Source organism: Prionailurus bengalensis, chromosome C1, assembly GCF_016509475.1.
Source record: "Prionailurus bengalensis isolate Pbe53 chromosome C1, Fcat_Pben_1.1_paternal_pri, whole genome shotgun sequence".
NCBI lineage: Eukaryota > Metazoa > Chordata > Mammalia > Carnivora > Felidae > Prionailurus > Prionailurus bengalensis.
In genome coordinates this window covers 36,148,918-36,170,728 of record NC_057345.1, presented here as the reverse complement: position 1 = coordinate 36,170,728, position 21,811 = coordinate 36,148,918, and the positions used below count along the sequence as shown (strand labels likewise).

Sequence of the window (21,811 nt, the reverse complement as noted above, 5' to 3'; positions counted from 1 at the left end):
CAGAGAAATAGAGTGCATATGCATTGGGGAGGGGCAGAGAGACGGTGACAGAGGATCCAAAGCAGGTCTCCATGCCAACAGCAACGAGACTGAACAGGGGCTCAGACTCACAAAACACGAGACCACTACCTGAGCCACAGTTTGACATTCAACTGACTTGAGCCACCCAGGTGTCCCTAAAATTCACACATTTTAAATGTACAATTCAATGATTTTTTTTTAGTATGTTCATAGAATTGTATAACCACTGCCACTGTCTAATTTTAGAACATTTTCATCACCCCAAAAAGAAACCTCATAACTGTCAGCAATCACCTTGCCCTAAGGCAACCACTAATCAACTGACAACCACTAATCACTAACCCCTCTCTCTATGGATTTGCCTATTCTGGAGTTTTCATATAAGTAGAATTATACAGTATATGGTCTTTTATGTATGACTTTCCTCATTTAGCATAATGTTTTTAAGGTTCATCCATGTTGTACTGTGTATCAGTGTTTAATTTGTTTTTATGGTTGTGTTCTGTTGAGACTGTATTTTGTTTATTCAGTCATCTGTTGATGGGCATTTGAATTGTCACCTCTCAGTGGCTGTTTATTATGAACAATGCTGCTGTGAACATTGAGGTACAAGTTTTTGTGTGAACATATGTTTACATCTTTCTTAGATCTTTTTAGGAGTGTAATTGCTAGGTTATATGGTAATTCTGTTTAACTTTTTGAGAAGCTGTGTTCCACAGTGCTTGCACCATTATACGTTCCCACTGGCAGTTTCTGTTGGTTTTGGTTTTTCACATCCTCAGCAACACTTGTTATTATGTCTGTCTTTTTTATCACAACCATTCTAGTGGGTGTGAAATAGTATCTCATTGTGGTTTTAATTTACATTTCCCTCATGGCTAATGATGTTAAGCATTTTCTTATGCTTAGTGGTCATTTGTATATCTTCTTTGGAGAAATGTCTATTCAAATCCTTTGTCCACTTTTTAATTGTGTTATTTGTCTTTTCGTTGTTGAGTTGTAAGAGGTTTTTTTTGTTTTTTTTTAAATTTTAGAAGTTCAATTGAAGATGTAAAGAATACCTAAGTAAGAGATTGACTATATTCATGATTTGGAAGATTTATCGTAAAGATATTTTTCCCATATTGATCTAGATTGACTCATTACTGTTCTAAGCAGTGTCATAACAACCTCCCATCCCATGCTTGTTTTATTTATTTATTTTTTAAATGTTTTTATTTATTTTTGAGAGAGAGACAGAGCATGAGCAGGGGAGGGGCAGAGAGAGGGGAGACACAGAATCGGAAGCATACTCTAGGCTCTGAACGGTCAGCACAGAGCCTGACGTGGGGCTCAAACTCACGGAGCATGAGATCATGACCTGCGCCGAAGTCGGACGCTCAACCAACTGAGCCACCCAGGTGCTCCCCATGGTTGTTTTAAAATATACATGAAAGGATAGCGAGGGCCTTCAATACGGTATATGTATGGGGGGGGGGGGAGGCCTTGGCCTACTATATATTAAGATCTTATTATAAAGCCATAATAGTTAAGACACGAGGTAATAGCATGGGAATAGATAAATAGATCAGTGGAACAGAAACCTGGAAACAGACCCATACATATATAGAAATAATTTATAATAGAGCTGGCTTTAAGAAGACAACATAGGTAAATGACTACATTTAAATTTAAAACTTGTGTTCCTCAAAAGATAACCCATGAAGTTGGAAAAGATATTTGCAACACTTAGAAGATTGGGATCTATTGTAATTTTCTTACTTCAGATAAGTAAGAGAAAGATCAGCCACCAAAGGAGGAATGTTTAAAAGATAAAAATTGGTATTTTACAAAAAAAGGAAACAAAGATATGATAAATAGATTAAAAGATGCAAATGAAGACCAGAGTAAGTGATCATTTTATACTCACCAGCAGAACAAAGAATAACTGCCAGTTTGGCAACATGTAGCTTGGTGAGGATGGGGAACAGATGGAACTCTTAAAATAACCCCTACTGGTGATGTAAATTGCTAACACCTCATTGCAAAGCAGTATGAGATTACCTTGTGAAGGTGAAACTGTACTGCCTTTCGGTCAGCAATCCTTTCATTTATTTATGCACTCATTCAGTAAATATATATTGAGCACTTATGTGCCAGACAGCGTTCTTTGTGCTTGATTCATTGGGTGACAGTTAAAGATAAGTTACATAGGTAATCGTGCTATAGGAAAAAGTTACTTACTAGAATGAAAACAATAACAACTTACTTCCCCCCCCCCCTTTTTATTAACTTTTGTGGATGTGATTTTTCTTCAATTTTTTAAATTAAATTTTAATTCCAGTTAACATACAGTGTTAGTTTCAGGTATACAATATAGTGATTAAGCACTTCCATACAACATCCTGTGCTCATCACAAGTATACCTTTAAACCCCATCACCTATTTAAATCCATCCTTCCACCCTTCTCTCCTCTAGTAACCATCAGTTCTCTGTAATTAAGAATCTGTTTCTTGGCTTGTCTCTCTCTCTCTCTGATTTTCTTCCCTTTGCTTGTTTTTTTGTTTTTGTTTCTTAAATTTCACATGTGTGCAATGATATGGTATTTGTCTTTCTCTGACTTATTTTGCCTAGCGCTATACTCTCTAGCTCTATCCATGTTGTTGCAAATGGCAAGATTTCATTCTTTTTTATGGCTGAATGATATTCGTGTGTGTATGTGTGTGTGTGTGTGTGTGTGTGTGTATGTGTGTATACACACCGCATCTTTTTCTAAGGTTTTATTAAGCAATCTCTACACCCAGTGTGAAGCTCTAACTCACAACCCCAAGATCAAGTCACTTGCTCCACCAGCTGAGCCAGCCAGTCACCCTTATACCACATCTTCTGTATCCATTCATCAGTTGATGAACATTTGGTTGCTTCCATATCTTGGCAATTGTGAATAATGCTGCTATAAACATAGGGGTGCATGTACCCTTTGAATTAGTGTTGCATTCTTTGGGCAAATATGATTGTTGGATCATAAGGTAGTTTATTTTTTACTTTGTGAGGAACCTCTGTACTGTTTTCCACAGTGGCTGCACCACTTTGCATTCCCACCTACAGTGCATAAGGGTTCCTTTTTCTCCACGTCCTTGCCAACACTTGTTTCTTATGTTGTATTTTTATTTATTTTTTTATTAAAGTTTATTTATTTTGAGAGAGAGAACACAAGCAGGGGAGGGGGAAGAGAGAGAGTATCCCAAGCAGGCTCCACACTGTCAGCGTGATGCAGGGCTCAAACTCCCAAACTGTGAGATCATGACCTGAGTCTGAAACCAAGAGTCAGATGCTTAACTGACTGAGCCACCCAGGTGCCCCTATTTTTATTTTTAAAGTAATCTCTATGCCCAGTGTGAGGCTCAAACTCATGACCCCAAGGTCAAGGGTTGCATGCTCAACCAACTGAACCAGCCAGGTGCCCTGTCTTGTATTTTGATTTTAGCTATTCTGACAGGAGTGAGGTGATATCTCATTGTAGTTTTGATTTGCATTTCCTCATGTGTCAGCCATCTGGATGTCTTTGGAGAAATGTCTGTTCATGTCTTCTTCCAATTTTTTAATGGGATTTTTTTGTTTTTTTGAGTATTGAGTTGTATAAGTCTTTCTATATTTTGTACGGATGTGATATCGAAGAATGCCATACATGGTTTGTTATATCATATTGCCACTCACTTCTTTGAATTCTTTAAGTTGTTTACCAAAAATCGTTTCATAGTCTGTCATCAAAAGTTATTTTTAGTGATCTTTTAGCTGAGAACTAGGTTATATCTTTTTTTCAATTCTGTGGAACATAGGCATACCTTGTTTTATTGTGCTTCACAGATACTGTGTTTTTTCCCAACTGAAGATTTGTGGCAACCTTGTGTTGAGCAAGTTTTTTGGTGCCACTTTTCCAACAGGATTTTCGTGTCTCTGTCAGTTTGGTAATCCTCGCCATATTTCAGAGTTTTTCATTATTATATTTGTTATGGTGATCTGTGATCAATGATCTTTGCTATTACTATTGTACTTGTTTTGGGGGACCACTAACTATGCCCATACAAGAAGGCTACCTTAATAAATATCTGTGTTCTGACTGCTCCCCTGTTTCTTTCCTTCTCAGGCAGAGTTCCTATTCCGAGACACAACAATGTTCAAATTAGGCCAATTAATAACCTGCAATGGCCTATAAGTGTCCAAGTGAAAGTAAGAATAGCAGGTGTTTCACTTTATTATTATTTTTTTAATCTTTATTTTGAGAGAGCACATCCACACGAGGGGGGGGGGGGCGGCAGAGAGAGAGAGAGAGAGAGAGAGCGAGAGAGAATATCACACTCAGTGTGCAGGGCCTGCTTGGGATTCTCTCTCACTCTCTTTGCCCCTCTTCCCCGGTTGCATGCTCTTGCTCTCTCTAAAGTATAAAATAAAATAAATATTTAAATCAATAGCTAGAAATGATTAAGCATATTGAGGAAGGCATGTCGAAACCCAAGATAGGCCAAAAGCTAGACCCCTTGTGTCAGACAGCCAAGTTGTAAATGCAAAGGAAAAGTTCTTTAAGGAGATTAAAAGTGCTACTGCAACAAACACCTGAATGATAAGAAAGTGAAATGGCCTTATTGCTGGCATGGAGAAAGTTTGAGTGGTCTAAATAGAAGATCAAACCAGCCATAACACTCCCTTATGTCAAAACCTAATCCAGAACAAGACCCTAATTCTTTTTTTAATTAAAAAAAAAATTTTTTTTTTTTAACATTTATTCGTCTTTGAGAGACAGAGACAGCATGAGTGGGGAAGGGGTAGAGAGAGGGAGACACAGGATCCGAAGCAGGCTCCAAGTTCCGAGCCGTCAGCACAGAGCCTGACGGTGGGGCTCGAACTCAAGAACTGCGAGGTCATGACCTGAGCCGAAGTCGCATGCGCTACCCACTGAGCCACCCACGTGCCCCGACCCTAATTCTTGCAGAAGAAAAGTTCAAAGCTAGCAGAAGTAGTCATCTCCATAACAAAGTACAAGGTGAAGCAGCAAGTGCTGATGCAGAAGCTGCACCTACATCCAAGGCAGGACCCTCCACCAGCAAAAAGATTATGACTGGTTGAAAAATCATGACGGGTAGCATTTTTAGCAATAAAGTACTTTTAATAAGCTATATGTACATTATTTTTTTGGACATAATACTACTGCACACTTCATAGACTACAGTATATTGTAGACAACTTTTATTAAAAAGTTTATTTTTGAAAGAGGGAGGTGGGGAGAGGATCCCACACAGGCTCCACGCTGTCAGTGCAGAGCCCCATGCAGCTCTCACAAACTGTGAGATCATGACCTGAGCCGAAATCAAGAGTCAGATGCTTAACTGACTGAGCCACCCAGGCAACCCTAGTGTAAACAACTTTTATGTGCACTGTGAAACCAAAAAATTCGTTTGACCAGCTCTATAGCGATATTTGCTTTATTGCGTGGTCTGGAACTGAATCTGCAATATCTCCAAAGTATGCCTGTACACAGATTGTGAACACAGATTGTGTGTTCAATGATTTGTTACCCAGTCATTACATTTCTCAGTTTCTAAAAGGTAGACCCAAAAACCTTTACTAAAGAAGACTTACCAAATGACTATAAAGGAGTTTTGTTTATGAATCTAAAATTAAACACAAGATTGGTTAAAAGGTAGATACTGAGTATTTGTGGATTTTTCCCATTGAGTATTAAAATATTATATTAAAGCCGAAGCAAGCACTAAAAATAGAAATTTAATGGTTGAAGATGTGCTTATAATTATGCTTTAGAATTAAAATGGGATGTCAGCATCTGAGAGAGAGAAATTATTGGAATTAAATGAAGTGTATTTTGTTGTTTATAAGTTTAAGGCATTATATCCTAGATTGCATTTCAGAAACAGTTGTCCTCCCTAATGTGTAGATGTAGGTGTTCTGTTTTTAAGAGTATAATTTATTTTGCTAGGAACTTTTTTAAACAGTATAATTCACAAAGTCACTTTAAATTAAGCAAATAACTATATGGTAGGAATGAGTATGCTTCATTTATGACAGTAACAAAAGATTTGCACTTAAAAATGAATATAGATATGGGGTGCCTCAGTGGCTCAGTCAGTTAGGTGTCCGACTTTGGCTCAGGTCATGATCTCAGGGTTCACGAGTTTAAGCCCCACATCATGCTCTGTCCTGACAGCTCAGAGCCTGGAGCCTGCTTCGGATTCTGTGTCTCCTTCTCTCTATGCCCCTCTCCCTCTCACACTGTCCCTCTCCCGCTCTCTCTCTCTCTCAAAAATAAACACTAAAAAAAAAAAAAAAAAAAAAAAGGTAATGTAAACCTTAACATGTGTTTGTATTTCTTTTTTAAAAACATGTTTTCAAACTTTATGTTCCTTTTATTCAAATATATAACATTGATCTCTTGGAAGTAAATTTGGACCTTTTCAATAGCTTGGAATCATGTGAAATGTGAAACTGGGACACGTTCTTAGTGTAGCTTAGACACAGTTTTAGGCACAGTATGAGTCCTTGCCGAGTTTCACAGTAGATTCATTTTCCCAGCATGCTTTACAAGGAGTATTGCTGAGTCTGTTACCTACATGAAATAATGTTCTATATCTTACCCACATTCTCTGTGCTCTCAGAACCAAGGCATTCTTTCATAATAGGGACCCAAGAGACAAGGCCATTAAACAGAAATTCCTGTCATCACACTTAACAATCAGAATACTCCCGACATTAATCAAAAGATTTTTTATTTTTCTTTTTAATACACTTAAGGTAGTACACCACAGTAAGATGGGTGAGAAGAACACTTTTGAACCAGGGAGATGGGAAAAAAGAACCAACATGATGCCTTGATTATAGGTGCCGCCTTAGGCAGAACAGTTTTAAAGAAGTGAGCATATGGAAGTAAAAAATAGGGAGGTTCCCTTCAAACTCTTCCAAGTCTACTACCCCTTTTAGCCAGTCTTTTGGCATAATCCTGATAATCTTTTTTTTTTTTTTTAATGTTTATTTATTTTTGATAGAGTGCGAGTGGGGGAGGGACAGAAAGAGAAGGAGACAGGATCAGGATTCAGTGGCACAATCAGCCGAGACTCTAATGGTGGGCTGGAACTCGTGAACTGCCATGACCTGAGCCAAAGTCAGGCACGTAATTGACTGAGCCACCCAGGTACCCCTGTAGTTTTATTAAGATGAGGAACCATGTGCTTACTAGCCACATTTAATTATGTGGTTTTTTTCTTATCACAAAAATGTATTTTTCAAGTCTTCAGTTTTGCTAGGATGCCAGCCTCTACTGACACAGACAAATAATGAGAGGAGTACAAAAAGAAAGACAAAAACCGCTATATTTAAGTTAAAATCCTTGTTTAGTACATTTGCTCCATTAGACTTTAAGGAGCTTGTTTTATTTTTCTAATTTTAGGAATTTTTAAAAATTTTTTATTTATCTTTTTACATTTTTATTTATTTTTGAGAGGCAGAGAGAGACAGAGTGTGAGCGGGGGAGGGCCAGAGAGAGAGGGAGACACAGAATCCGAAGCAGGCCCCAGGCTCTGAGCTGTCAGCACAGAGCCCCACGCGGGGCTTGAACCCACGAACCGTGAGATCACGACCTAAGCCAAAGTTGGACACCCAACCAACTGAGCCACTCAGGTGCCCCTAATTTTAGGAATTATTTTATGACTGGAGACTAAGAGCTGCAGTGTAGGTGCACCTGGGTGTTTCTGTAGGTTAAGTGTCCAACTCTTGATTTCAGCTCAGGTCATGATCTCGTGGTTGTTAGATTGAGCCCCATGTTGGGCTCTGTGCTGATCATGTAGCCTGCTTAAGATTCTCTAACTCTCTCCCCTGCTTGTGTGCTCTTTCTTTCTCTCAAATGAGTTAATTAATTAATTTTTTAAGAAGATCCACAGTGTAATGCAGAAGGCAGTGAAGTTAGAAGGCTTGATTCCAGGCCTGACCTAGCTGCTTATTAGATGTGTTACCTTGGATAAGTCCCTTAACATTTTAGAGCCTGCCTCAGTTTTTTCTTGTTGTTAACCTCTGGAATGGATGGCTTCCCTGATGTCCGTGGGAGGAAGGAGCAAAAGGATAAAGTGAATGTTAGGAGTGACCTAGATCAGTGTTTTATTTTAAGAATTCTTCCCGAATAGGAGTAAATAATGTATCTGGCTTTGTATTTAGTTTAATCCATCCTTTGACTAAGAATCAGTGTAATGTGTTTCTCATTTTTAATATTTGGTTTATTCTTCAAAGCAACGTGTGAAATAGCACAGCTTTAATTTAGAGATAAACTGGGAGCTACTCATCAGATTTTGGAATTAGAAGGACATCTGTGTTCAGAGTTGTGTTTGAAATTGTGAGGGAAAAATAATTTGCTGTGGACTGAGGAATAAAGGGGGGGGGGGTGATAAAATGAAGGCTAAGGGATATGCTGCTGTCTATATAAGTTTATTAAGAATGAAGAGGGGAGGTGCCTGGGTGGTTCAGTCGGTTGGGCATCCAGCTTCGGCTCAGGTCACGATCTCATGGTTCATGAGTTCGAGTCCCGCACTGGGCTCTGTGCTGACAGCTTAGAGCCTGGAGCCTCCTTCAGATTCTGTGTCTCCCTCTCTCTGCCCCTCCCTTGTTCGCACTGTCTCTCTCTTTCTCTCTCTCAAAAATAAGCACTAAAAAAAAAAGGAATGAAGGGAGGGATGCCTAGGTGGTTCAGTCGGTTAAGCATCGGACTCTTGGTTTCAATCAAGTCATGATCTCACGGTTTCGTGGGTTCAAGCCCCACATAGGGCTCTGCACTGGCAGTGCAGGGTCTGCGTGGGATTCTCTGTGCCCCTCCCCCACTTGCACAGTCTCTGTCTCTCTCAAAATAAATAAATTAACTAACTTAAAAAAAGAATGAGGGGAAGTGAACTTAAATACCTAGAGGGAAATACAGACTCTAGGAAAGGGTTTTGTTCAAAGTTGGGGGAGAAGTGGGTGTGTTTTTTTGTTAGTTGCAGTAAAACCAGTGTAGAAAGAGGTAGAAGTTACCAAGAGTAGTAGATGGTGACACTGCTGGACTGTGGAGAAAATGACTGAGATCAGAGTGGTAAAGGGAGCCTAAGGTAGAAGAAGAGATTGAGGGAAGGTCCCTTGGCAGGGACATCCTCTACTTGCATTACAAGCTTAATTATAAGGGATAAAATTAGATCATGTTGTGAAGTACTTTGCAAATTGCCAGGCATATATGAAATGCCTGATAAGTTACAGGTTTGGAAAAGGTAAAATATTCAACAAATGTTTATGAGTGCGTGTTTGGGTCAAGTATTCAGGTACAGATATTTCTGATATACATGTTACAGGGAGAGAGCTAAAGCACTTAGATAAAACCTGAATAAAAATGGAGAGCATTGGGACACCTGAGCATCCAACTTCAGCTCAGGTCATGATCTCAGTCTGTGGGTTTGAGCATCGTGTCGGGCTCCAGTTCAGAGCCTAGAGCCTGCTTCGGATTCTGTGTCTCCCTTCCTCTCTGCCCCTCTCCCCCTCATGCTATGTTTCTCTCCATCTCTCAAAAATGAATAAACGTTGAAAAAAAAATTTTTTTAATGGAGAGCATTGTTTGTATTTATTTATTTATTTTTAAATAGCTTTGTTTCTCTTTTTTTTAATGTTTATTTTGGGAGAGAGCGCATTCATGAAAGTGGGGGAGGGGCAGAGGGTGAGGGAGACAAAGAATCTGAAGCAGGCTCAGTGCTGACAGTACAGAGCCCAATGCGAGGCTCGGACTCATGAACCGTGAGATCATGACTTGAACTGAAGTCAGACGCTTAACCGACTAAACCACCCAGGCTCCCCCGTTTATATTTAATATTGACTATTTATTTTGACTTAGCTGCCTTATACTTTATAAATTGTGGCAAAATGCACTTAACATAAGATTTACCATTGCAACCATTTTTTTTTTTTTTTTTTTTAATTTAAGTAGGCTCCATGCCCAATGTTGGGCTTGCACTCATGATCCTGAGATTAAGAGTCACATGCTCTACTGACTGAGCCAGCCAGGTGCCCCCACTGTAACCATATTAAAGTATATACAATTTGGTGCCATTAAATACATTCACAGTGTTTTATAACAGTCACCACTATCCAGTTGCAGAACTTTTTTGTTATTCCAAACATAAACCTCATATTCATTAAGCAGTCACACTCCCTCCAGCCCCTGGTAACCACTTAATCTGTTTTCTGTCTCTATAGATTGGATATTTCATATAAATGGAGTCATATAGTATGTGTCCTTTTATGTATTTGGTTTTTTTTTTTTAGTTTTCAAGGTTCATCCGTGTTGTAGCATGTATTAGTACTTCGTTCCTTTTTATAGCTGAATAATCTATTAAATGGATATACCACATTATATTTCTTCATCTGTTTGTGGACATTTGGGTTGTTTCTACTTTGGCTATTGTGAACAAAGCTGCTGTGAATATCACTTACAAGTTTTTGTGTGTACGTATCTTTTCATTTCTCTTGGACATGTATCTAGGAGTAGAGATGTTAGGTCATATGGTAACTCCCATGTTTAACTTTTTGAAGAACTGCCAATTGTTTGGGTTTTTTTTTTTTTCTTTTCCTTTTTTAACGTTTATTTATTTTTGAAGGAGAGAGAGAGCCAGCAGGGGAAGGGCAGAGAGAGAGGGAGAGACAGAATCCAAAGCACGCTCCAGGCTCTGAGCTGTCAACACAGAGCCCAGCACGGGACTTGAATTCATGAGTGGTAAGATTATGACCTGAGCCAAAGTCAGATGCTTAACTGAGCCACCCAGGTGCCCCAGAACTGCCAATTGTTTTCAGCAGCTACACCATTTTATATTTCTACCAGAAGTGTATGAAGGTTCCAATTTTCTGCATCCTTGCTTTATTGTAATTTGTAAAAATTCATTAAACCTTTGAATCCTTACCACATGCTGGAGACTATGTTAGATGCTATTGAGTTTCAAAAAAAGGCAAGGCAGGATTATAGAAGCTAATAGGTTTTTGGCCTGCTTGGGAGTTAAGATCAACATGTATATCTATACTGGAAGGGGTAAATGTTAAGTACATTAGAAGGCACAAAGTCCTTTGCAGATTTCAGAGGGGATTACTTGTGAGGAAACATTTATTTCTGACTATTAGACTGAGGAACTTAAATCCTATTCTGTAGTTGGTAGGAAGACAAAATTTCTCAGCCAGTGTTGTGATATAATTTGAACCTAGATTTAGGAAGAGAGATCTAGCAGCCAGGAGTAGAGGCTGAGGCAGAGGATGGAAGAGACTAGTAGTGCCTATGAAACCAATTTTCTTATTGGTGAGTAATTGGATCTTGGAGTGACAAATAGAAATGGAAACTGAGGGATGGAATAGACAGCACTTCAAAACTATTTATATCCATATAGTCTCCCTAGATCTCATCTCCTCTGAAGTTAACATCTACCAGATACTGATAGTTGCCAAAATTCTGTCTCCAGAACAGACCTTTCTGAGATCCAGACCACATACTTGATGTCTCATATTTAAAAATATATATCTTATGGGGTGCCTTGGTGGCTTAGTTGGTTAAGCATCTGACTTTGGCTCAGGTCATGATCTTGCATTTCGTGGGTTCAAGCCCCACGTCAGGCTTGCCGCTGTCAACAACGAGCCCTTTTTGGATTCTGTGTCCCCCTCTCTGCCCTTCCCCCATGTGCACTGTCTCTCTGAAAATAAACTTTATATATATAAACTATATATATGTAATATATATAATATATATTTTTTTTAATCTTAATTTCCCCTCTAATTTAGTCTTGTACAATGTTTTTAAAAAGTTCTAAGAAAATTTTAAGTGATGAAATTTTTCCTTTTCAGAATCTGTCAGTGGTTAAGCAGAAGCCCCTTCAATTACTCACTCTAGAAAAATGGCCACAGCTCCAAAAGGCATCAGCAGAGAACTTTATAAAATTTTATAAAAAATTGCAGAACAAAGTAATTTCATTCCAAAAATGTTGACTAATAAAGAAGATAAAACAAAATGCCCATAGTTCCACCATCCTAATAAAACCATTATTGGCATTTTATCATGTTTCTCTTTAGTCTTTAGCTTTCAGAACAGGAATTTTTTTTTTATCTGACTTCTTTTCTTCTTCTTTTATTTGTTGCCTTTTACTAAACACTCCCATTTGTCATCCATCTTCTCCCGACCACATACTTTGCACATGTGTGCACGGATCACACTTTTATATAATAACTTTACATCCTAGGTGTGGTGTTTATTGAGGATGGTGGGAATTGTTAAGAGATATATGATAGCTTTAGAATTTTCATACCAGTAGCAAAGCATTGCCAGTTAATATTTCTTCTGCAATCACTGCCTCAACTGGGAGTCTGTTACAGAAATTTGGAATTGAGAATTGACTGAAAAGATGGTATATAAGCATCAGTTGGAAGACTGGAGGAACATGCTTACTCGGGTCTGCAAAGGAACTGCTCATGTTTAAAATTGAGGCATTTTTGGGGGACACCTGGGTGGCTCAGTCGGTTGAGCGTCTGACTTTGGCTCAGGTCATGATCTCACGGTGTGTGAGTTTGAGCCCCACGTCGGGCTTTGTGCTGATAGCGTGGAGCCTGGAGCCTGCTTTGGATTCTGTGTCTCCCTCCCTCTCTGCCCCTCACCCGCTCACACTCTGTCTCTGTCTCTCAAATAAACATTTTTAAAATTAAAAAAAAAAAAAAAATTGAGGCATTTTTCCTTTGTGCCCAACAGCTTAATAACCTAATGGGTGGTTCATCTCCCTGCCTTGAATTTCACATTCTCTGTGGTTTAAGCCAAAATTCTTTAAGACAAAAAGCATGTAGCAGTTACGTCTTTCCATAAAAACCTATTACATGGACGTTACATTTATTACTGGGAGTTGTAGGTATAGACGTATATAAAAACAACTCTAGGAGTGCCTGACTGGCTCGGTTGGTGGAGTATGCAAATCTTGGTCTCAGTGTTGTGGGTCTAAGCCCCATGTTGGGTGTAGAGATTACTTTAAAATAAAATCTTAAAAAACAAAAACAAAAACTGAATTACACTGAAGGAAGAGTCAGCATTTTATTCCCTATATTAGCAAATGATATGATGGTCATCTATGTAGTTGTACAAACTAGAAAGGAGCCTGTTTCTCCTTTACACCCACTCCCGTATCCCATTAGTTATGAAGTCCTGCTTATTTTCCTTCCTAAATATTGTGTGAATTGGCTTCCTTTAATTTGTTTATATTAAATGCTGGTCTTTCCCAGAGTGTGTCTTGCAATCAGTCGTGATTTTAAAAATCTCTAGACTGGGCCACTGAATCAAATCAAGGGATTGTCCTTGAATTAGCTATTCCTTTTGTGCAGTCTGGTCCTAAACTTTAGTTCTGGGCCAAAGTGGTAACCAACCTGTCCCAGCTCACTAACAAGGCACCTCTTTGCTAACCAAGAGCAAATTCCACGCAGAGATTCAGCTTCCTTTCTTCACCTCAGACCCTTTTGAAAAGGGGCATTTTCTGATTCACATTTAAGTGTCTTTGGTGTGTGTAACAGTATATACAGGTCTATTTAAGTTTTTTACTATGCCAGATTCATCATGTAATAGAAATTATCTGGTGTACGATTTTCAAATTTATTAGCATATAAATTGCTCATGATAATTATTTTGCTCATAATATTTCTTAATCTGTTGCATTTATTGTAACTATAAATTAATTATAAATCATCTGTATTGTTTTACCTTTTTTGCTTCTGTTTCTTTGGTTTGCTTTATTTTAAATTTTTATTTATTTTTGAGAGAGCGCACATGCATACAAGCAGGAGAGGGACAGAGGGGAGGGTACAGAGGATCTGAAGTGGGCTCAGCACTGACAGCAGAGAGCTAGATGCGGGGCTTGAACTCACAAATGTGAGATCATGACCTGAGCTGAAGTTGGATGCTTAACTGGCTGAGTGTTACCCAGGCACCCCTTTTGGTTTGCTTTATTGCTCTTTTTCTTTTTTTAAATTAATTAATTAATTAATTTATTTATTTATTTATTTAGAGAGCGAGAGAGAGAACGCACGCACAAGGAGGGAGGGGTAGAGAGAAGAGACAGAATCCCAACCAGGTTCCACAGAGCCTGATGTGGGGCTCGAACTCATGAACCGTGAGATCATGATCTGAGCCAAGATTAAGAGTCAGATGCTTAACCCTGTGCTACCCAGGCATCGCTTACTGTTCTTTTTCCATCATCTTGATAAAAATGTTTTGTGTCAGTTTGGTTTTAATCGTGTGTGTGTGGATGTTTTAAGAAAGAGACAGTGGAAGCAAGGGAGAGGGGCAAGAGGAGAGGGGGGGAGAGAGAGAGAGAATATCTCAAGTAGGCTCCACATTGAATGTGTAGCCTGATGTGGGGCTCCATTCCATAACTCTGGGATCATGACCTGAGCTGAAATTCAGGGTGAGTCCTTCAACCGTCTGAGCCACCCAAGTGCCCCTAGTCTTTTTTTTTTTCATTTATTTAAATATTCTTTTTTTTTCCTTGATAGATTTTCTTTATTTTTTCCCATTTTATCTGAACTATTACCAATAAAATTCAGTTATGATATGTTTTCATTAATAGTGTTCTAACATGTTATTTTCTGGTTTAAGAAAAAAAATTCAATACCCTTCATTTTTGAAAAATCACTATTATGGATATAAGTTTTTTGGTTGATGTATGGGTTTTTTGTTTTGTTTTTTTTGTTTTAAAATTTATCTTGTTTATTTGTTGCTGGCTAATGCATTCACATAGTTCAAAGTCCAAAAGGTATACATAGATATACAGAGAAAATATGACCCCCACTTTCCCTTCCCTCAAAGCAGCCCTTGCCAGCGTTGGTGGTATAGTGGTGAGCATAGCTGCCTTCCTCAAAACAGCCCTTATCAGCTTCTTGTGTAGCATTCTGGAAACACTCTGTGGCTAATCAAGCAATAACAAATATATTGTCTAAATTTTTTTCCCTTTTTTTTTTTTTGGTGGTAAAATAACAAAATTTACCATTTTAAGCCATTAAAAAGTTTTTTTTATGTTTATTCATATTTGAAAGACAGAGACAGAGCACAAGAAGGGGTGGGGCGGAGAGAGAGGGACACACAGAATCCGAAGCAGGCTCCAGGCTCTGAGCTGTCAGCACAGAGCCCGATGCAGGGCTCAAACCCACAAACCTTGAGATCATGACCTGAGCCAAAGTCGGACGCTCAGTCGACTGAGCCACCTAAGCACTCCACCTTTTAAGCCATTTTTAAGTGTATGTGGCATTAGGTGAATTGGCATTGAGTACATTCACATTGCTGTGCAACTATCTTTTTTTTTTTTTAACACAAATATTGTTTTGTATGTAGTATTTTCAGTATCTTTTCTCTTTTTTTTAAATTTTATTCTTTAATTTACATCCAAATTAGTTAGCATATAGTGCAACAATGATTTCAGGAGTAGATTCCTTAAATGCCCCTTACCCATTTAGCCCATCCCCCCTCCCACAACCCCTCCAGTAACCCTCTGTTTGTTCTCCATATTTAAGAGTCTCTTATGTTTTGTCCCCCTCCCTGTTTTTATACTATTTTTGCTTTCCTTCCCTTGTGTTCATCTGTTCTGTGTCTTAAAGTCCTCATATGAGTGCAGTCATGATATTTGTCTTTCTCTGATTAATTTCGCTTAGTATAATACCCTCCAGTTCATCCACGTAGTTGCAAATGGCAAGATTTCATTCTTTTTGATTGCTGAGTAATACTCCATTGTGTGTGTGTGTGTGTGTGTGTGTGTGTGTGTACATCTTTATCCATTCATCCATCGATGGACATTGGGCTCTTTCCATACTTTGGCTATTGTTGATGGTGCTACTGTAAACATTGGGGTGCATGTGCCCCTTCGAAACAGCATACCTGTATCCCTTGGGTAAATATCTAGTAGTGCAGTTGCTGGGTCGTAGGGTAGTTCTATTTTTAATTTTTTGAGTAGCCTCTGTTTTCCAGAGTGGCTGCACCAATTTGCATTCCCACCACCAGAGAAAGAGATCCTCTCTCTCCACATCCTCGCTAATACCTGTTGTTGCCTGAGTTGTTAATGTTAGCCATTCTGACAGGTGTGAGGTGGTATCTCGTTGTGGTTTTGATTTGTATTTCCCTGATGATGAGTGATGTTGAGCATTTTTTCATGTGTCGGTTGGCCATCTGGATGTCTTCTTTGGAGAAGTGTCTATTCATGTCTTTTGCCCATTTCTTCACTGGATTATTTGTTTTTTGGGTGTTGAATTTGATAAGTTCTTTATAGATCTTGGATACTAACCCTTTATCTGATACGTCGTTTACAAATATCTTCTTCCATTCTGTTGGTTGCCTTCTGGTTTTGCTGATTGTTTCCTTCGTTGTGCAAAAGCTTTTTATTTTGATGAGGTCCCAATAGTTTATTTTTACTTTTGTTTCCCTTGCCTCCAGAGACCTGTTGAGTTGCTGTGGTCAAGATCAAAGAGGTTTTGCCTGCTTTCTCCTTGAGGATTTTGATGGCTTCCTGTCTTAATTTTAGGTCTTTCATCCATTTTGAATTTATTTTTGTATATGGTGTAAGAAAGTGGTCCAAGTTCATTTTTCTGCATGTTGCTGTCCAGTTTTCCCAGCACCACTTGCTGAAGAGACTGTCTTTATTCCATTGGATATTCTTTCCTGCTTTGTCAAAGATTAGTTGGCCATACGTATGTGGGTCCATTTCTGGGTTCTCTATTCTGTTCCATTGATCTCAGTGTCTGTTTTTGTGCCAGTACCATACTGTCTTGATGATTACAGCTTTGTAATACAGCTTGAAGTCCATAAAAAAGTATTCTTGAAGCTTATTTTCCATTAAGTACTGCTCTACCAGTTATACTGAAGATGTATTCATAGTGGTTTTTGTAATTCTGTGTGTTTTGAAATTTTGTCATTGCCTCCTTTCTCCCACAGTAAGAAATCTGACTCCTGTTTTTCCTTAATACTTTTTACTTTTTGATCAATTCCCAGTATGTAACTAAACTCCAGTTACCACCTCCTCCCTTACATTAATTCCTTCCTCACTTCACCCAGGTTACAATACCTGTGCAAAGCATCTTGCTGCATGGAAGTCCTCAACTTGCTTGGCCTTGTCCCTCTGCCAGGATGGCTTCCTTATTCTACTCAGGCTCCTGCACTTTGAATTGGGCTGCCCTCCTACTAGGACTTTTGCCTTACGTTTCCTAACAGGAAACAGCAGGCTCTGACATTCTTCACTGGGCTGCTGCCATACACACATTACCCTATCTTCCACCCTTCGTGGACACACTTCACATCCTGATTAGGCCCCAGCACCCTGACATGGGCCTCTGCCATAGATCTATGGATCTGACCTTGCTTGACCCCACCTAATGACTTTGGACAGGATCTTTTCAGGAGGGGGAAGGAGAATGGGAACTGCAAAAGAATGTCATTTTCTAAGTTTAATACAGTATGGTTAGAGAACATAGAATGTTTTATTCTTTGGAGACTTCTAGCTAGTATAAGGTCAGTTTTTATGACTTCTATGTGTACTGAAGGAATATATATACTCTGGGTGATTGGGGTGTGTGTGTGTGTGTGTACGTTATAAATTGCATTCAGATCTTTTTTTCTTAATGTTTGTTTAATTTTGAGAGAGGGAGAGAGAAGTGGGGGAGGGGCAAAGAGAAGGCAAAAGAGAATCCCAAGCAGGCTCTGCACCGTCAGTGCATAGCCTGATGCGGAGCTCAAACTCTCGAACCATAAGATCATGACCCAATCTGAAGTCAAAAGCTGGATGCTCAGCCGACTGAGCCACCCAGGTGCCGCTGCACGCCCATCTTTTACATAACTTTTTTTTTTTTTTAATATATGAAATTTATTGTCAAAATGGTTTCCATACAACACCCAGTGCTCATCCCAACAGGTGCCCTCCTCAATACCCATCACCCAATACATAACTTGCTGTATGCTTGTTCTGTTACTACTGTTTCAAGTATTTTAAGTATATAAAAAGTGTAGAGAATGGTGAACACATAGAGATTGGGGAGAGTGGTGCACCTGGAGAGAGCTTAGAAGCTCTGCATACTTTCATCACCTTATGCATGTCTTCCAGCTGGCTATTGATTCATATCCTTTATCATATTCTTTAATAAGCTGGTAAATTAAAAAAAAAAGTGTAGAGTGAGTAGTGATGTATGTATCACTTTAAGAAATAAAGTATTACAGGGGCGCCTGGGTGGCGCAGTCGGTTAAGCGTCCGACTTCAGCCAGGTCACGATCTCGCGGTCCGTGAGTTCGAGCCCCGCGTCGGGCTCTGGGCTGATGGCTCAGAGCCTGGAGCCTGTTTCCGATTCTGTGTCTCCCTCTCTCTCTGCCCCTCCCCCGTTCATGCTCTGTCTCTCTCTGTCCCAAAAATAAATAAACGTTGAAAAAAAAAAATTAAAAAAAAAAAAAAAGAAATAAAGTATTACAGATGTAATTAAAGCCATCCAAGTCCTCTTTTTGATTCCTTTCCTTTCCTTACAGAGGTATTTACTGCCCTGAATTTGGTATTTCCTATCCCCGTGAACTTAAAATAGTAGAGCAAGGCTGCCAATTTATTATATGAGAAATATCCTCCAACACTAGACTTTGTACCAGTGTAGACCAGAGTTGCCTACAGATGCAAGCCTCCTCTTATATCAAAAAATTTTTATCTAGCCCCTGGAAGAATGATGGGAATTTGCCAAAGAAATATTTGTGTTCTCTCTTACAGTATATTGTAAGTCAGAGCCTAAGAGCCTAAGTCTCTCAGTTGATAACTAGGTATCTAAAAATATGTATCATATATCAGGAATACTATGACAGATGTCTTATTTTTAAGGATCAAGCTGTGGTTGGTATTAGTTGATGACTGGTAATAAGCAAGTTATATGGCTTTTTGATTACTTAGAGCAAGTTATTCTCATGTAGGAGAGAGAATGTTAACTCTAACAAACTCATTAATTTGCATTTCTGAATTACCTTTGATAGCTAATTACAGGTATGGTTATATAAAACAACAGACACTGTTCAGCTGACTTGTCTAAAATCCTTAAAAGAATTATAGCCAGTTATTTTGTTGCTATAGGCGGTGACACATTAAATTAATGTCTAAGTTGGACCTAAAAGTTTTAACTACTAATACCTTTTATTGATTGATCATTTGACTGTGTCTCATTTTAGCAATTATATGTAATAATGATTTTGCCTCTTGTGATACAGTGTTATTTTGCTTTTTCACTTATAGTGATAGATTCCTGTGGCCTTTAAATGATTGAAAAATGATGGAAATGGATCCAAAATAAAAAGTGACTACTCTACTGAAGCAGTAGAAGATTCTTCATAGTACCCTCCAGCTCAGTTCAGTCTTCAGGAGAGGCAGAACAAGTGAAATACAGCAAACTGAAGAGAGAAAAACCTCAGCGTTGGAACTGTTTTACTCCTTAACTACTCCTTAACTTCTTTCCTTCTGCTTGTTTTAATTTTGCTGTGAATTTATAAATAGTGAAGACCAAAGAAATAGAAGATACATTTGGGAGCTTTATATAACAAAGAAATTTGCCTTGAGAGCTGCTATTCTTTAGAGGAAACATATATCAAGTTCTTGTCTGATTAAAAACAAACAAGATTTCTTATGCCCTTAGATTTTGAATATTAAAACAGATATAAATATCTGCATACTTTTTAGCAGCTGTGTAGGAATAATGAGATTTGTAAATTAAGGACTTTGTCATGTGGATGTTTTGCCTTTAGAATTGATTGTTCAGAAGATCTTTTATAACTCTTTAATGTTATATTTTTGACTATTGCTTTGATGGCATTATTTGCCCACACACGAGTTAACCTGTCTTTCTAGCTATGACCTTGTTATGAACAGTGTTTGCACTCAATGTGCAGATGTCCATGTATTATCTATTTAAACAACATCATAGTGCCGTCACTCAAGGAAGTTGAATGAGGTGAACGTAGACACAGCTCTTTCCCCTTCCCCCCATTTTTTAAATGTAACAAATACTTTTTATGTTCCCCTTCCCCCTTCCCCTTTCCCTTTCCCCTTTTTGGAAACGTGTCAGGAATTAGATAGTTAAAGATGAGCAATTGAGGGGACTGAGAGTGATCCACACAGAGTCTGGCTTCCTTGTGCTTTATCACAAGGCGTGCTGCTGGCCAGCCTATTTAAGCACCCTTTTAACAAGACAACCTCGTGGGAAATCCAGCTGGCAGACTCAAGGAGTTTGGGAAACAGGACCACAGAGGTTACACTCTGGGGTAAATATTCTCCTATATCTAACTTTGGAAGAAGACTGTGTATGTATCTGTATCATGGAAAATACATACTGTTTTCTGGTGTATTTAATTTTGGAGATCTTTAGTGGGATGGTTTAGAGACACCAATGGATCTCTTAGGAAAACTGATGCTAGTGGGTGTTGGAGGAAATTAATGTGAACTAAATAGAATAACTTTTTTTGTTGTTTAATGTTTATTTTTGAGAGAGAGAGCGTGAGTTGGGGAGGGGCACAGAGAGAGGGAGACACAGAATCTGAAGCAGGCTCCAGGCTCTGAGCTGTCTGCACAGAGCCTGACACGGGGCTCGAACTCACAAGCTGTGAGGTCATGACCTGAGCCGAAGTTGGACACTTAACCCACTGAGCACTGAGGCACCCCACTGAGGTCCTTAAGTGGGGTTGGACAAACTCACCTTAAGTGAAGTTGGACACTTAACCCACTGAGGCACCCCAAGAATAACTCTTTGAGAGATTGCATCTTCCTTCTCTAGGAAGGTCTTTTCTACTGCTTTTTCACAATTTGCCTGAGTACCTGAAGCAGGTTAATCTTTTCATAAGAATCAGTAGTTTTAAGTAGGTGTTTATTCTTTTTGTTTTTTTTTCAAACCTTTCGCTATTTGTTTTTAAAATGTTTATTTTTTGAGAGCAAGGAATCCCAAGCTGGCTCCACACTGTCAGTGCAGAGCCCGATGCAGGGCTCAAACTCATAAACCGTGAGATCATGACCTGAGCCAAAACCAAGAATCAGATGCTTAACTGACTGAGCCACCCAGGCACCCCAGGTGTTTATTCTTAAGGTTCTTCTCATGAAACTCAAGAATTCATAACCTTCCAGGTTTATGTCACCTTTTTCTGTTCATGTGTTTTTCATACTCATATATTCATGGACTGCTGCTCCTGTTTAGAACTTTGAGCTATGTCTGATAAGTAGTCTTAGAGAGGCTCAGAGGGTAGGTCTTTTTATAAAGAGAGAATCTTAGAGTAATCAAATTCTTTTGTACATTGGTATCCAGGTCTTGCAAGCATAAGTGATGAGAGTTTTCTCATTTTCAGATCCTGGCCATGAGGTTGGATGCCTCACCTTGCTGAAAAGAGACACTGGACCTAAATGGCGCAGCATGACTTTGTTCCTGCTTGGCTAAATTTCTCAACACCACAGTCAGCTAAGGTACTGTTCTTCATTCCTATAGTAACTTTCCAAATAAAAGTTTTATCCCCAACTTGTTGACAGCCTCTCTTTTACAGTCTAAGTGTTTTTGTATATTCAGCCTTGCCTGAGGGTTTAAAGTGTGTTTTCATCAGCTTACCACATTTCTTTTAATAGGATATAAATAATTAGGCAGTCTAAGTCAGTCAGTGTGTGCCCTGCCACTGCCAAGTGTGTCTCCCCACCCACCCCCCATTTTTCATTACATGCTAAGCTTTTCTCATGTGGCACACAAGATTTCCTGGAT

General features: G+C 38.9%; 1 protein-coding gene across 5 annotated transcripts in view; it reads left to right on the top strand.

The window, feature by feature from the left end:
• GPBP1L1 (GC-rich promoter binding protein 1 like 1) overlaps positions 1–21,811 on the top strand; it is a 65,445-nt gene that overhangs the window by 10,540 nt on the left and 33,094 nt on the right. For 3 of the 5 annotated variants that reach the window (XM_043574829.1, XM_043574828.1, XM_043574827.1), the window contains exons 2-3: positions 19,318–20,339; positions 21,411–21,525. In XM_043574829.1, coding sequence (XP_043430764.1) covers positions 21,466–21,525 — 60 coding nt within the window. In that variant the 5' untranslated portion in view covers positions 19,318–20,339; positions 21,411–21,465. Of the gene's footprint in view, positions 1–19,317; positions 21,526–21,811 lie in introns of those variants that run through there. The other 2 variants (XM_043574830.1, XM_043574832.1) reach the window with 2 other exon arrangements.